The sequence below is a fragment of the Geotrypetes seraphini genome, chromosome 10 (assembly GCF_902459505.1).
Source record: "Geotrypetes seraphini chromosome 10, aGeoSer1.1, whole genome shotgun sequence".
NCBI lineage: Eukaryota > Metazoa > Chordata > Amphibia > Gymnophiona > Dermophiidae > Geotrypetes > Geotrypetes seraphini.
Genome location: NC_047093.1, coordinates 79,938,089 through 79,952,809, shown reverse-complemented (window position 1 = coordinate 79,952,809; position 14,721 = coordinate 79,938,089). Strand labels below are relative to the sequence as shown.

General features: G+C 43.4%; 1 protein-coding gene across 3 annotated transcripts in view; it reads left to right on the top strand.

Moving 5' to 3' along the window:
* RC3H2 (ring finger and CCCH-type domains 2) overlaps window positions 1-14,721 on the top strand; it is a 219,623-nt gene that overhangs the window by 132,284 nt on the left and 72,618 nt on the right. For all 3 annotated transcript variants that reach the window (XM_033961628.1, XM_033961629.1, XM_033961630.1), the window contains 2 exons: window positions 9,817-9,929; window positions 10,089-10,388. In XM_033961628.1, the coding sequence (XP_033817519.1) occupies window positions 9,817-9,929; window positions 10,089-10,388 (413 nt within the window). The remainder of the gene's footprint in view (window positions 1-9,816; window positions 9,930-10,088; window positions 10,389-14,721) is intronic.

The window sequence follows — 14,721 nt, the reverse complement described above, 5'->3', positions numbered from 1 at the left end:
AGGTATTTAACTGCTGATATTCACTATGTTACTATGTTAATTGATTTATATATTGGGAGAATGTCTGTTCTAGTTTCATTACAAGAAAGTGCTTTCTGCTATATTCACCTGGCAGTAGTCAACATTTTTTTAGACACTTACCATTGCCAGCTAGATTAGCCCTAGATATTCAGTGCTGGGCCATGTCTGGGTGCTGGCACAGAAAATCGGGGACTAAATCTGATGAGATTGACTGTCTGAGCTTATGCAAGTCCTATCCAATATTCAGCCAGGACCCACATAAGACAGTTATGCAGGCCTCTGCTGAATATCATCCAGCACCTTCATAAAATAAAAAGTAGAATTTCCCCCCATTCTCTCTCTGAGGTCTGTAGCCCCCAAAACCCCTCAACATCATGCATAGCCCCCCATCACAGCCCTGTTCCAATAAATCGACATTACCACCTCCTAGTCATGATAGGTTCCCCCTCGCAGGTGGTCCGATGGTATGATGGGAACAAGAGTAAACCCTGTTGTTTCTGCCCCTTGCGACAGCTTCCTGAAAATGGTTACCATGGCCTCTCACAGCAGCCTTGCAGTACTTAGGTAGTTAATCTGTAAAATTTTAGACTTATGTAATTATTGGATTTTTAGGATTTTTAGCCATTGGTTCTTAACTCTCTAATCTCCTTCAACTTTTATTGTATTTTAAATGTATTTTAAATGATGTAAACCATATAGAACTTCATGGCTTTGCGGTATATAAATAGATTGTTGTTATTATTATTAGATCACGGCAGCCATTTTCAGGAAGCTGCTGCTAGGGACATGAGTGAAGGTGATTGCTCCTGCACCCCAGCTGCTGGACCGCCGGGGAGGGAGGGAGCTGTCCTGGCTGGGAGGTGGGGATGGTGGGTTGTGAAGAGGGCTGTGTGCAATGTTGGGAGGAGAGAGGACTGTGGACTTTCTCAAAGGATTGGGGAGGATCGGAGGAAAATTCTTCTCTTTGTTTATGTGGGTCCCAGCTGATATTCAGTGCTGGGGCCAGCAAAGCAAAGCAGATGAAATTAAAATAGCTTTTGAACTGTCCTAAATTCACATGCTTAGCTATGCAGGTGCTGGCACTATATATCACCGGTACCTGCATAACTCCCAACTCCTTCTCAGTGCTGCCCTTGACCTGTCCACTTTTTTGTTGAGCAGTCTGTAGTGATGCTTAGCAGCACTTTCCAGTTCAGTACCACTAAATATAACCACTTAGGCAGTGGTAAGCTGTCAATTTAAATTGCTTTGAATATCGGCTGAAAAATGTCTTGTGTATTGGCCAGTAGCAAGAGCTACCTTGGTAACCTAAATTCCAGTGCAATAGGGATGATAATACTGAACTAAGGGTCTTGCATCCACTCTCGTGAATCCATTGCAGGAGATGCTGATTACTGTTTCAGTACTTCTTCCTCTTCCCTGTGCTCTGCTACCCCCAGTCAGTTATTTCTTTCTGCAGAAACAATTTTGATCTGCTCGGTCGTATTTTTTGTGCGGGATTTTGTGTTCCTGTTCGGCAGCAGTGACTGCCTAGCTTGCATGAGAGGAGCAAACATCAGTCTGTAGGTGACAGGTGGATCATGTGGGGACCTGCTCAGCTAGCCTTGTTGAATTGGGGAGCTCAGAGGTTTCCCCTGCAGTTTGCTCACTCCTTGACTTGATCAGGCGTGCTAGCGCAGGTTATAAGGCATCAATTGAGTTTCTTCAGAGCTCACTTTCCTTCCCCCTCTTCTCAGTGTTTGGAGGTCCTGGGGGGTTGAGGCTCAGTACAGCTATGACCTGACTGGCAGCTGAAGAGTCAGAAGAGGTAGCGTTCCTGGTGGCATTGGTCCTCTACTATTCCAGCTACCCTGCGAGGAACTGTGCCAGGCTGCAGCACCTCTTCCCAGTGTCTGGTCTGTAAGTAGGACTATCACAGCCCACAGGGCAATTTGGGGAAGACTGACATTGAGTTTTGTAAAGTTATATTTTGTTGTAACCTTGTTCCACCACCCTAAAAATTCTAAAATCGATGGTTTTTAAGGTCCTCTGGTGGAATTACAGCTGTTTTTTTCAGTGGAAAATCCTGGTGGCGGCCATCATGGATTTTTCCCATTTTGAATTCTGAGTTCTGAAACTTCTTCTAAAAGCCTTGTTTTTTAATCTATCCACCAGGGATGGAGTTCTCTTGCTCCAATGGCATGAATTCATGCAAAGTTTGTGTTGGTTGGGTACCCGAAGTGCATCCTTGCACCGCGTGTTCTGCTACGCAGGAGGCAGGAACCTCAGATTCAGCCTCTAACCACCTTATTAATCCTACCAAACAACTCCTGCCGTTCCCGCCTTTTCTTCTCTGAGTCCTCGTCCCAGAGATCCTTTCAGAGTCCTTGGCAGAGTCCTTGGAATAGAAAAACCCAGGGCTCCACCTCCTGTCCAGGGGATCAGCCCAAGAAATCATAATGATGCCAGGCCTCCAGCCTCCCTGAGCAAGGTCGGTGGCAGGCTGCAGGACTTCTTGGCAGCTTAGGAGCTATCATGATCAACCAATGAGTTATGGAAGTCATCAGGAATGAATATAAGTTGTCCACTCGTCCCCTCTGTCTGGTTCGTGGATTTGCCTGCAGGCAGACTGGAGAAAGCATCCCAGGTCCAGGTAACTATCCAAGGTTTCTGGACATTCAGGTGATCGAGCGTGTTCCAGCTGCAGATTTGGGCTCTGGCAGATACTCCATATACTTCATCATGCACAAGAAAGGCTCAGAGGATTAGAGGCCCATCTTGGACCTCAAGTACGTCAATGTGGCTCTCAAAGTGGCTCATTTTTGTATGGAAACTTTCCAGTCGGTCATTGTTTCAGTGCAGCTGGGGGAGGTCCTGGCAGCGCTGGACTTGACTGAGGCATATCTCCACATCCCAATATTTCTGGATCACAGGCACTTCCTTGGGTTTCATGTCCTGGAACAGCATTTTCAATTCAAGGCTCTCCTGTTTGGTCTGACTGTATCACCTCTAGACCTTCACCAAAGTGATGGTTGTGGTGGCAGATTACCTCCACAAACTGAGTTGCCTGATCCACCCTTATAAAAGGAAGGGAGGAGGGGGAGGATAAAACAGAAGGGAAGTCGCTTCTTAAAAGCGGTGCTATGTTATTTGTTTATTTATTTAATTATTTATTTTTCCATGATTAAGAAGGTTAACTGCTATTTTGATATGCATCTTTAAATAAAAATGTTTTGAGATTGATTTTAAATTTGTTTAGAGTTTTCACTACAGATATGCAATGGCATTGCATTCCAAAGGGAAGGGGCAATTACGGAAAAAATGGTGTTTCTGGTGTAGTATAGGTCTTTGATTGAGGGAACTATTAATAGATTCTGGTTGGAGGATCTGAGGGCCCTGGATGGAGCATGTGGGATAAGGTATTTGTCCAAGAAAGCAGGAGAGTGGGAAAGTTTAATTTTAAAGACAAGTAGAAGTATTTTATATGTTCTGTATGAGACTTGCAACCAATGAGATTGACAGAGAAGCGGGGTCGTATTTTTTGGCTTTGTAAATGAGCTTAACCGCAGCATTTTGTATCAGTTGGAGTCGGCAGGTTTCTTTTTGAGTTGTTCCACGATATAAAGAATTACAGTAATCTGAGTTTGAAATGACAAGTGAATGAATGAGGGTTTGAATCGACACAGGTTCTAGAATAGAGGTTATGACGAATTAGACGGAGTTTATAGCAGTTTTTTGTGACCGAGATTATTTTTGGTCATGATAGCTTTTGATAAAGTTCATTACGAGAGGCTCCTGATAAAATTAAAGTGTCATAGGATAGGTGGCAAAGTTTAGTTTAGAGAGTAAACAGTGGAGTGCCGCAGAGGTCTGTTCTGGCATCAGTGCTATTTAACTTATTTATAAATGATCTGGAAATTGGAACGCCAAGTGAGGTGATTAAATTTGCAGATGTCGCTAAACTGTTCAAAGTTGTTAAAACGCATGCGGATTTGTGAAAAATTGCAGGCGGATCTTAGGAAATTGGAAGACTGGGTATCTAAATGGCAGATGAAATTTAATGTGAACAAATGCAAAGTGATGCACATTGGGAAGAATAACCTGAATCACAGTTACCGGATGCTCCACCTGTGGTATTAGCGCCCAAGAAAAGGATCTGGGTATCACTGTAGACAATACGATGAAACCTTCCGCCCAATGTGCGGCGGCGGCTAAAAAAGCAAATAGGATGCTAGAAATTATTAAAAAAGGGATGGTTAATAAGACTAAGAATGTAATAATGCCCCTGTGTTGCTCCATGGTGCGACCTCATCTGGAGTATTGCTTTCAGTTCTGGTCTCCTTATCTCAAGAAAGGTATAGTAGCGCTAGAAAAGGTTCAAAGAAGAGCGACCAAGATGGTAAAGGAGATGGAGCTCCTCTCGTATGAGGAAAGACTAAAATGGTTAGGGCTCTTCAGCTTAGAAAAGAGACGGCTGAGGGGAGATATGATTGAAGTCTACAAAATCCTGAGTGGAGTAGAATGGGTGCAAGTGGATCGATTTTTCACTCCGTCAAAAATTACAAAGACTAGGGGTCACTCAATGAAGTTACAGGGAAATACTTTTAAAACCAATTGGAGGAAATGTTTTTTCACTCAGAGAGTAGTTAAGCTCTGGAACTTGTTGCCAGAGGATGTGGTATAGAGAATGACACGGGGAAAAAATCTGTCCCCGTCACCGCCCCGTCACCGGCCCACCATCCTCTGCACCGCCCCGTCACCGCCATCCCTTTCACCGCCCCGTCACCGTCACCGCCATCCCTTTCACCGCCTCGTCACCGCCACTGCCATCCCATTCACCGCCCCGTCACCGTCCCCGCTGCATCCATATAAGCCTTAGTACTGTAATATTTAGCTTATTCCTTTCTTATAAATCAAAGTTCCTGCTGCTGAACTAGAGAAAGAGATGTTCAGCTGGCAGGGCTTTGTTTATAAATTTTTATCAACACAACTAATATACTATTTTATCCTAAAGCAAAAAATAAATAAATAAATATAATTTTTTTTTCTACCTTTGTTGTCTGGTTTCTGCTTTCCACATCTTCTCATTGAATTCCTTCCATCCACTGTGTGTCTTCTCTCTGCGTCTTCCATTTGCTGTTACTGTGCCTCTCCCTTAACCCCCCCCCCCAATTGGTCTAGAACCCATCTTCTTCCCTCCGCTCCCGCATAGTCTGGCATCTGTCTTCTTCCCACTCTGTCTTCCACATTTCCCTTCGGGGTCTGTTCCTCTCCACCCTCCTTCAATGTCTGTCCTATTCCTTTCCACCACCACCACCCTTCCCTCCCTCCTTTACCATCTGTTCCTTTCTACTACCCTTCAGCTCCTCTCACTTGGCTTATCTATCTACCTTCCTCCCTCTTATTTTCATGGCACGTTACAATGTAATTTGTGCAAGCCACTGGAGCCTGCGAGCTCGGTCCCTGTCCCATCCCCACAAACCATCTCGCTTCTGTGCTCCTATTTTCTCCATTTCTAATATCTCCCCTATGTATCTGTCATTGCCCCCCCCCCCCCCCTGTGTCCATATACCATCCCCATGGCATGTCCCCTTTATGTCTCTGTCCCTTTGCCCCATGCACATAATTTCCCCTCTTTCTGTTACCTTCCTGTGTCCAGATTTCCCCTATCTTCCTCTTCCATACCAGTGTGTCTCTTCTTTTCAACCCCATCTAGCTTTTTTCCCTCTTTCTTCTCCCCCCCCCCCTGCTTCTAGCATCTGGCTCACCTGCCAGTCCTTCCCTTTCTTTCCTGCTGTGGGTTTTTCTTTCTGACTTCATCCCCTTGGCCCAGAATCCTTTTTCCTTTCACTCCCTCCTTCCAATTTGAGCCGGGAACACTAGCGATCACACGGTCCCCGCAGCTCACACCCGCCTGCCCAATCGATTCTAGTGTTTAGCCAGCTCTCTCCCTTCTCCTCACCTTAGTTTGTAGATTTTCTTTTTCGGCGACCCGCACGCTATCAGAGAGCCGCGCACGCCCTGCTCAGTGTTCAATCTTCTGCTCTGCTGCAACTTCCTGTTTCCGGTTGCGTCAGAGCAGAAGATTGAACACTGAGCAGCCGCGCGTGCAGGTCGCCGAAAAAGAAAATCTACAAACTAAGGTGAGGAGAAGGGAGAGAGCTGGCTAAACACTAGAATCGATTGGGCAGGTGGGTGTGAGCTGCGGAGACCGCGCGATCCTTCATGCCTCACTGCGGGGAACAAGACCATTCACCGCCCCGCGGGCGGTGAATGGCCTTGTCCCCGTCGCCGCAGCGACTGCTAGTTTTCTTCCCCGTTTTCGGCGGGTGACCCGCGGCTAAAATGCGGTGGCCGCGGGTAAACCGCCACCGTGTCATTCTCTAATGTGGTAAGAGCAGATAGCGTAGCTGGTTTTAAGAAAGGTTTGGACAAGTTCCTGGAGGAAAAGTCCATAGTCTGTTATTGAGAGACACACAGGGGAAGCCACTGCTTGCCCTGTATCGGTAGCATGGAATATTGCTACACCTTGGGTTTTGGCCAGGTACTGTTGACCTGGCCACCTTGGAAATGTGCTACTGGGCTTAATGGACCATTGGTGTGACCCAGTGAGGCTATTCATATGTTATGCAGCTCGTTCAGTCCCTGGAGTATCTGGGTGTCCAATTTGACACAGAAAAAGGCAGAATGTTTCTTCCAGAAGTATGCCGACTGAAACTTGGGAACCAAATTTCATCTCTCCTGGTGCAATAGTGTCCATCGGCCTGTGATTATCTTCAGGTCCTGGACTTGATGGTGGCCACTATAGAATTGGTTCCTTGGGCGAGAGTGCATATTCACCCCCTGCAGAACTCCCTTCTCCACAGAGGGGCCCTCTGCATGTATGGCCCGCTGCAGCATGTCCTGGTGGCTTTGCTCTCAGTCATTGTCCTCAAGAATGCCTTTAAGGTTCGACTCCTGGACCATGCTGCTGACAATGGATATCAGCCTTCTGGGTGGGGGAGCACATTGCAAAGATTGACCTGTGCAGAGGTGATGGTCCTCTTCACAGTGACATTTGTGCATCAACAGACTGAAGCTCTGAGTCATCCAGTTGGCGCTTATTCAGTTTCAGGCCTGGTTGTCGAACAAAGCGATCAGAGTGTTTTCTGACAATGTGACAGCAGTGTCTTAAGTCAACAAGCAAGGAAGCACCAGGAATATCAGCCTCCAGAAGGAGGCGAAATCCGTCTTCTGCTGGGCGCAGACTCATTTGGCCATCACTGTGGCTCACATTGCTGGAATGCAAAAGGTGCAGGTAGACTTTCTCAGCAGGCATACTCTGGACCCGGGAAAGTGGTCCCTCTCACCTCAGGTGTTTCAGAGCATTGTCGACTGTTGGGGCATAGCGACAGCGAGCAACAAGAAAGTGGTGCACTTCTTCAGCTGCAGATTTAAGCGTGGAACAACAGAATTGCGCTAGTTCAACCTTGGTAAGGGAACAAACTCCTGTATGTGTTCCATCCTTGGCCCATTTTAGTCCTGAAAAGACATCAGAGATAGGTTATCCTAGTAGCCCCGGACTGACCTATGTGCCCTTGGTACGTGAATCTAGTGTGTCTTCAGATCGACCGACCTCTGAGATTTCAGCCATTCCTGGGACTCTTCTCTCAAGGTCTGATCGTCCTGCAAGATCTGGAGCGCTTTGATCTCATGGAATGGCTCTTGAGTGCTCAGCTTTGAGTCAGAAGGGCTACTCTGATCTGGTTGTATGCACTCTTTTGAAAGCAAAGAAGCATGCCACATTCGTGGCATAAGCTAAGACATCAGATACTTTCCAACATCAGACATCAGACATACTTTCCAACGTTGGTGCTGTAAGGAGCAGCTGGATCTTGCCATATCTTTCTTCAAGAAGGTCTGGATATGGAGTTGGTGATTTCCTCACTGAAAGTTCAAGTGGCTGGAGTTTCCCATTTCAGGTCCCTTGGTGCCAGATGTTATTTCTCTTCAGCCCCCAATTCACCAGCCTTGTCTGTCCTAAAATCTGTACACCGTGTTGGAAGGGCAATCGAGGGCTCCATTTGAGCCTTTGCAGGATGCCACCCTTATGGACTTGACTATCAAGATGATGTTTCTGATTGCCATCACTTCTGTGAGGTGTGTCTACGAACTACAAGCTTTATCATGCAGGGCCCCTTACCTGCGTATCACGGATGCTGGGGTTTTCTTGAGGTCTGTTCCCTCTTTCTTGCCAAAGGTGGTCTCGGCATTTCACATCAACCAGGAAGTAAACCCTCAGGATCTAAGAAGATGAACAAAGTCTTGAAGGACTATTAATAATAATAATAATAATAATAATTTTATTCTTATATACCGCCATACCGAAAATGTTCTAGGCAGTTCACAACAAGGTGAGCTAATACATGGGATACAGATAAAATACAAATTAGAATAATGGACTTAAAAACAGTTAAAGACAGAAAGCTTTTATTATGTTATTATTATGTTATTATTATTATTTGTAACCTGGAGGTTACAAATGACTTTCATCTCTTGGACCACCTCTTCATGCTGACAAATCCGGCTAAGAAGGGGAAGCCGGCTTCCAAAGCTACCATTTCAAGATGGATCGCGTCAGCTATTTTGACTTGCTACATTGTCTGCAGTAGGCAGCCTCCCTTTTCACTTTGAGCGCATTCAACAAGGGATTGCCGCTTCCTGGTCTGACGCCAGGACAATTCCACTGGATAAGATTTGCTGGAGGCAACATGGCACTCCCTTCACACTTTCACTAGGTTTTTTATAGGGTGAATATAGCAACTCAAGAGGACTCCTCCTTTGGAGTCTCGGTTTTGAAGGCTGGCTTATCTTTCCCACCTGGGGTTTCTATGTCTGCTTAGGTATATCCCTTGGTTCAGCATGCCATCTCAATTGCACTGGAAAAAGAGATTAGATTCTTACCTTGATAATCTTTTCCAGTAGATAGGAATGGTATGCTGAACACCCCCACCCATCATTGTTGATGCGCCTGCCTGGACCTCCTGTCAGTTGAATGCTGCATCTCTGACCTTTCTGCCAGCTATCATAAATGGAAGACGTATATTGTTTGTATATAATTACTTGGGATTTCCCCAGAGTTCCACAGGTTCTTATGGCCTTTTTGCTAATAAAGATTATTTGTGTCTTTCCTCTCCATAGCCAAATGCGAACAAGAAAGGGATTTGGGGGTGCTGATAAACAGAACCCTAAAGCCATCGGCTCAATGTGTGGCGGCAGCGAAGAAAGCAAATAGGATGTTAGGCATAATCAAGAAGGCTAGTCAAGTCAAACGCAAGTTGGATGCACACCTTCTTGCAAAACATATTGAGGGATACGGGAAATCCGGGTCTCCAACAAGGAGCACCTAAATGGGCCTCCGCGTGTGCGGATTGCCGGACTAGATGGACCTTGGTCTATTCCGGTGAAGGTGTTTCTTATGTTCTTATGAGCTGTGTGTTTATATTTATGGGCAGATCAAAGTCTTGTTTAGAGGGTTTCCCCATTCTTTTTTTCCTGTTCTCTTCTGTTCAGCTGTCACCAACTTGAAACTAACTGACTAGGGGCAGCAGAGAGCAAGGAGAAGGAGGAGGTAGTGAAAACATTAAACATATCTCTTGCAATGACTTGTGAGAGTAAATGCAAGATCCTTGGTTCAGCATACCATCCCTATCTACTGGAAAAGATATTATCAAGGTAAGAACCTAATCTCTTTTTCTTCTAGTACTATAAGAGATGGAAAAAGATTTTGCAGAGCCCTAGATGAGATGCCTTTTTTCTTCTTCTTCTTAATTGAAGCCACAGCCAAATAGTAAATATAAAACAAGTATGTGCCGAGATCTGCGACAGCAGGGAGGCTGTCCTCGAGGAACAAACTGTACTTTTGCTCACTCTCAGGAAGAACTCGAAAAGTAAGTGTGGATTCCATCAGTTCAAGATTGCAGATTTGTGGTTATGTGAAACTGTTCATGTTGAGAGTCCTTGCCTTAATGATTCAAATATTAAATGTTTCTTTACAGTTTTTGCATTATATAGTTTTTTTTAATCAATTGAATAATTATTTCTTACAGATATCGACTGAGGAACAAAAAGATCAGTGCTACTGTGAGGTCATTTCCTCTACTGAATAAAATCTGCCTAAATGGCACTGTCACAACCTCTACTGGAAATGTTATTTCTGTCATAGGAAGCCCAGAAACCCCAGGGAAGCTAGTGCAAACCACTAATAGCATTGCAAGCACAGAGAACAATGTTCCCCAGCTCATCTCCCGATGCATTGATATTGCCATAAGACCAGTGGAGAAAATTGGGAAGATTGCCACAGATGGTCAAAATGTGTCTGGATCTCCAACAGAATCACTATCTGAGAAGTATGTATTTGAATCATATAAGTAAATTGAGTTTGGGATTAGGAGTGGTTTAGTGGGTAGTGTAAGAGATTAGGGATCTGAACTCCTAAGGTTCATAGGTTCTGATTTTTACGTGGTCAATGATTGCATGAGGCATCTAGTGAGTAAGTCTATCTTCCTATGCCTTAATCTGCCCATATCATTCATGACTACCAAAAGGTGATTTTATTCTGAACTCCCATTAATCCTGGCATATCCACATCTGACATGGGAGCAGATTTCAACCAGAATGAGTACTAGGTGTTGAGTCATTTAAATGTAGGTAGAACTACCTCTTCTCAGTTCTATATAAACAATAATAGCAATAACTAGAATGGCTTATTAACGCAATACATCAATATGACAAATAAGCTTGGTAGCTCATCTCTTGGTACTGGACTACTGCCAAGCAGGAGATGTGAACTTAACCTCGGGCTTGCTGAGGCAGGATGAACAGCAAGTTACAGCTGTACCAAAAGGCTAACTTGGCAGAGATGCAACAGGTGCAAAATACTCCTCTTTCCGTCCCTTAATATTTATTGTCAGACTTGAACATTATGGAGATAATTTTTAACACAGAAAGAGTATGCATGGCTCGGAGGCGGAGCTTACCTAAGATGGCGGATTGGGAGTAGCTGCGGAGACGCCGTCGTGCTCATCGTGTGGATTTCCTAGAGTTATGGTAAAAAGAAAGTCTAAACTTCGGGTGTTCCCCGTTGAGGCAGCAGCACCATTGGGTCCGATGGATGTCTTTGTAGAACGCGGCTCACGAACGTTACAACCGGAGGGTGCCATGACTGGAGAGACTGCACAGGCTGAGGTGCGGGATCTCTCCTTTGAGGCTGTCATTCTGTCCCCGGATGAGCGAAGACCGCCTTGCTGTCCCGCTGCGACGGAGGAGTCGATTGTTGACTCACCGGCTCGAGATGCCCTCTTGCTGTCCTCTCTGTTTGGGAGGACTAACCCCGGAGGGGGGGAGGAGGAGTTTTCAAGATCACAGCAAGCGGTGAGGAGTTCACAGCAAGCCCGAGGAGACTCTTCAAGTTCATTGATGGCTACAGGTATTTCAGTAGCCCAAGAAACTCTTTTGATAAATGAAGTGGTATCTGGCTCAATGGGCATTGCAGGGATTCCTGGAACTGAGATTGTTCCCTTGCAAAGTCCCAAGGTGATTACGATGGAATCCATATGGGAGGCCATATCTAGTATGCAAACTTTACTGGGGAGTCAAATTCAGCAATTATCTTTGAGCTGCAATACTGTTATATCGGAAAATTTGGAACTAAAGGATAAAGTTACAAGTCTGGAAAATAAAATGAGTGACATTGAACCTAAAGTAAAAACTTTGGAAGTACAAGCCCAGACTTGGATTAAGGACAGTGCTAGTTTGCACTTTAAACAAGAAATGTTAGAAAATTATGTTAGAAGATGTAATCTTCGGATTATTAATTTTCCTAAAGTACAAACAATAACTGCCCTAGCTATGTTTAAAAAATATTTGTTAGAAATTTTGAAGGTACCAGAAACTTCGTACCCACCTCTCACAAAAATATATTACCTGCCAATGAGAGTTAAATCTCAAAATCCAAAACCAACAGAATTTATCTGTTGATAGTTTGGATTTAACACATTTTCTAGAGAGGTCAGATACGGAAAATCAGGTCCCTGCTACCTTAACCCTTTCAGGACCAAGGGACATATTTGTCCCATAACTTTAAAATCCTATAAATTTTGATTGGGATAGTCTACAGTTCTAAATTTGATATGTACGGATTCCATAGGATACTGCCTTTATGTAAACAAACTGGTTCCGACATTCATTCATTAGCGTCGTTGCCAGATTGACGAGAAGATTCACTTGCCACACTGTCCATAAGCCAGAAGTGTGATTTTTTTTTTTAAAAATAATGATATTTCACAAAAAAAAATCAATTTTTTGGCATCTGCAAGCCCTTTTTACCATAAAAATGTAGTCAAAACCACAAAAATTGGCCTACGATCCTTATGGTCCTGAAAGGGTTAATAGTACAGTTTGCAATTGACTCAGACAGGGATTGGCTGCTTAAAATGTTTTTTAAGCATAGAGATGTTCCATTCATGACAAATATAATTAGGATGTACCCTGATGTATCTCGCTCGACCCAGAAAAGAAGAAAACAATTCTTAATATTGAGACCACAGGCTGTTCAGCTAGGGGCGATCTTTGCCCTAAGATATCCCTGTAAATGCGTTTTGACATATGGGGGGAATAGATATGTATTTTATGATCCACAGCATTTATCTAAATTTATTTCTGATAGAGAGTCTTCATGAGCTGCCTTGTTCTCTTGTTAAGCTCAACATATTGGTTCAAGAGCACTCAAAACGCCTATCTTTTGCCTTATACTAATTGCCTTGATGACTTATTTCAGTCTTTTTCATTAGCCTCGTCTCCAAAATTGTGGACTAATAATGCGATATATATTTTGATATTCCTTAGCTGTTTGGCATTTTGATTTAATTTCAATTTACACTGCATGTTTTCTTTTATTGACTTGTAATTATTGTCAATTATTAAAATTATAAATAAAGAATTCAAAAAAAAAAAAAAAGAAAGAGTATGCACACTTTTTTTTTCTTTAGCAAACTTTGCCAAACTTTGCTAAATGAAAATGCAAACACCATCCAAGTCTTCTTCCCAGGATTGCCTCAAACTGGACTAAGTAAACAATCTACAGTGGAATTAAAAATAGACCAGCATAGAATATTAACATGGAATCTTCCTACGTTTTGGAGCTCTATCAGCTTCCATATCACATCACCACTGGTATGGTCGTGTTTGTAGGATGGTGGCATTGCATCTTCCAAGGAGGCTGCTGCAATGACATTCCTGGCTGGAAGGTTATTTAAAAAGTTCTCCAAGAAAGACCTGTCACAAGCAAGGTTGAAGCAAACTAGTTTCACCTCTTCATGGATCATTTTACTGCAGTGGAAGAGACTTGCTACAACACCCTAGCCATGGTGGCCATCACCTGTGAGACTGCCATATCAGCTCAGGAACCCACCCTACTTGGGTTAGAGCACTGACTTGACCTGAGGCTGATTTAACTTACAAGAATACAGGTTTATCAAGCAGGGATTGAGTCTTACATATTTAATATACAGCCCTTCATTTGTCTGGCAGTGCAATAGAAATAATAAGTAATAGAAGGTTTTAAATTAATAAGTTGTACCTGTCTGTTGGGCAGACAATTTATAAAAGTGCATTTCCACAACTAAAGCTATTGAGGTGCTGATAAGTCATTGGCTTTGTAAAGAAAACAAGAAGCTATGTGGGTTATGTCTGAAAAAATGTATTTACTCTACATATTCACCACTGAGCTCCACACACTTATGACTTTGTTGTTCTAACTTCTTTAACCCATCCAAGAAAAATTTGTTTGGTTGTGCTGTAAATCACTTGTCTACAGCCAGTGTGGCATAAGTGCTTGAAAACTTTCTTCCCTTGAGGTGTTTCTTGAGGTTAAGAAAGAGGTAGTAGTCTGAAGGGATCAAATCAGGTGATTAGGCGAAGTGTGTCAGAACTTTACAGTGAAGATCTTCCAGTTTCTGCTGCATAATGGATGCCTTGTGAGGTGTGGCATTGTCTTGAAGAAACAAGATTCTTTTCAAAAGCTTGACACGTTTGGAGACCAGTTGCACTCTTTTCCAGGTAATCTACAAGCAAAATTTCATCTTTATCCCAGAAGACAGGCACCACCTTGGTTGACTACTTCTGTGTCTTGAACTTCTTGGGATGTGGAGAACCACTATATCTCCATTCTTTAGATTATATATATATATATATATATATTATGAAACGGTTCAAAAATCCCATAAGATCCTGCCGAGTTCAGTCCAAAATGGATTGTGAAGCAACCACTGGATCTCGTTTCTGGTTAGCATTGAGACATTTGAGAATCCATTTGGCTGAAAGCTTTCTCATATCTAAAATCTCATGAATAATATAACATACTCATTTTCAGGATATCTCCAAGGTCTCTTATCTTTTTAGTGGATAATCTTTCATCATTTAGGATCGTGGAATAAATGGCATCCATATTTTATGGACTTGTCACTTGAGGTGGTCTCCCAGAACATTCTTCATCTTTAGTGCTTTGATGAACTGATCTAAATCCAGTTCTTGATTATGGAGTAGGAAGGGCACTTTTCGCCTAATGTAACTGACATACCATTGTAAATTTGTTTGGCTGATTTCTCTTTTAGGAAAAGATATTTCATTACCGCTTGGCACTCTTTTGCAGTGAAATCTGTTTTGCACCATCTTTACTTCAGA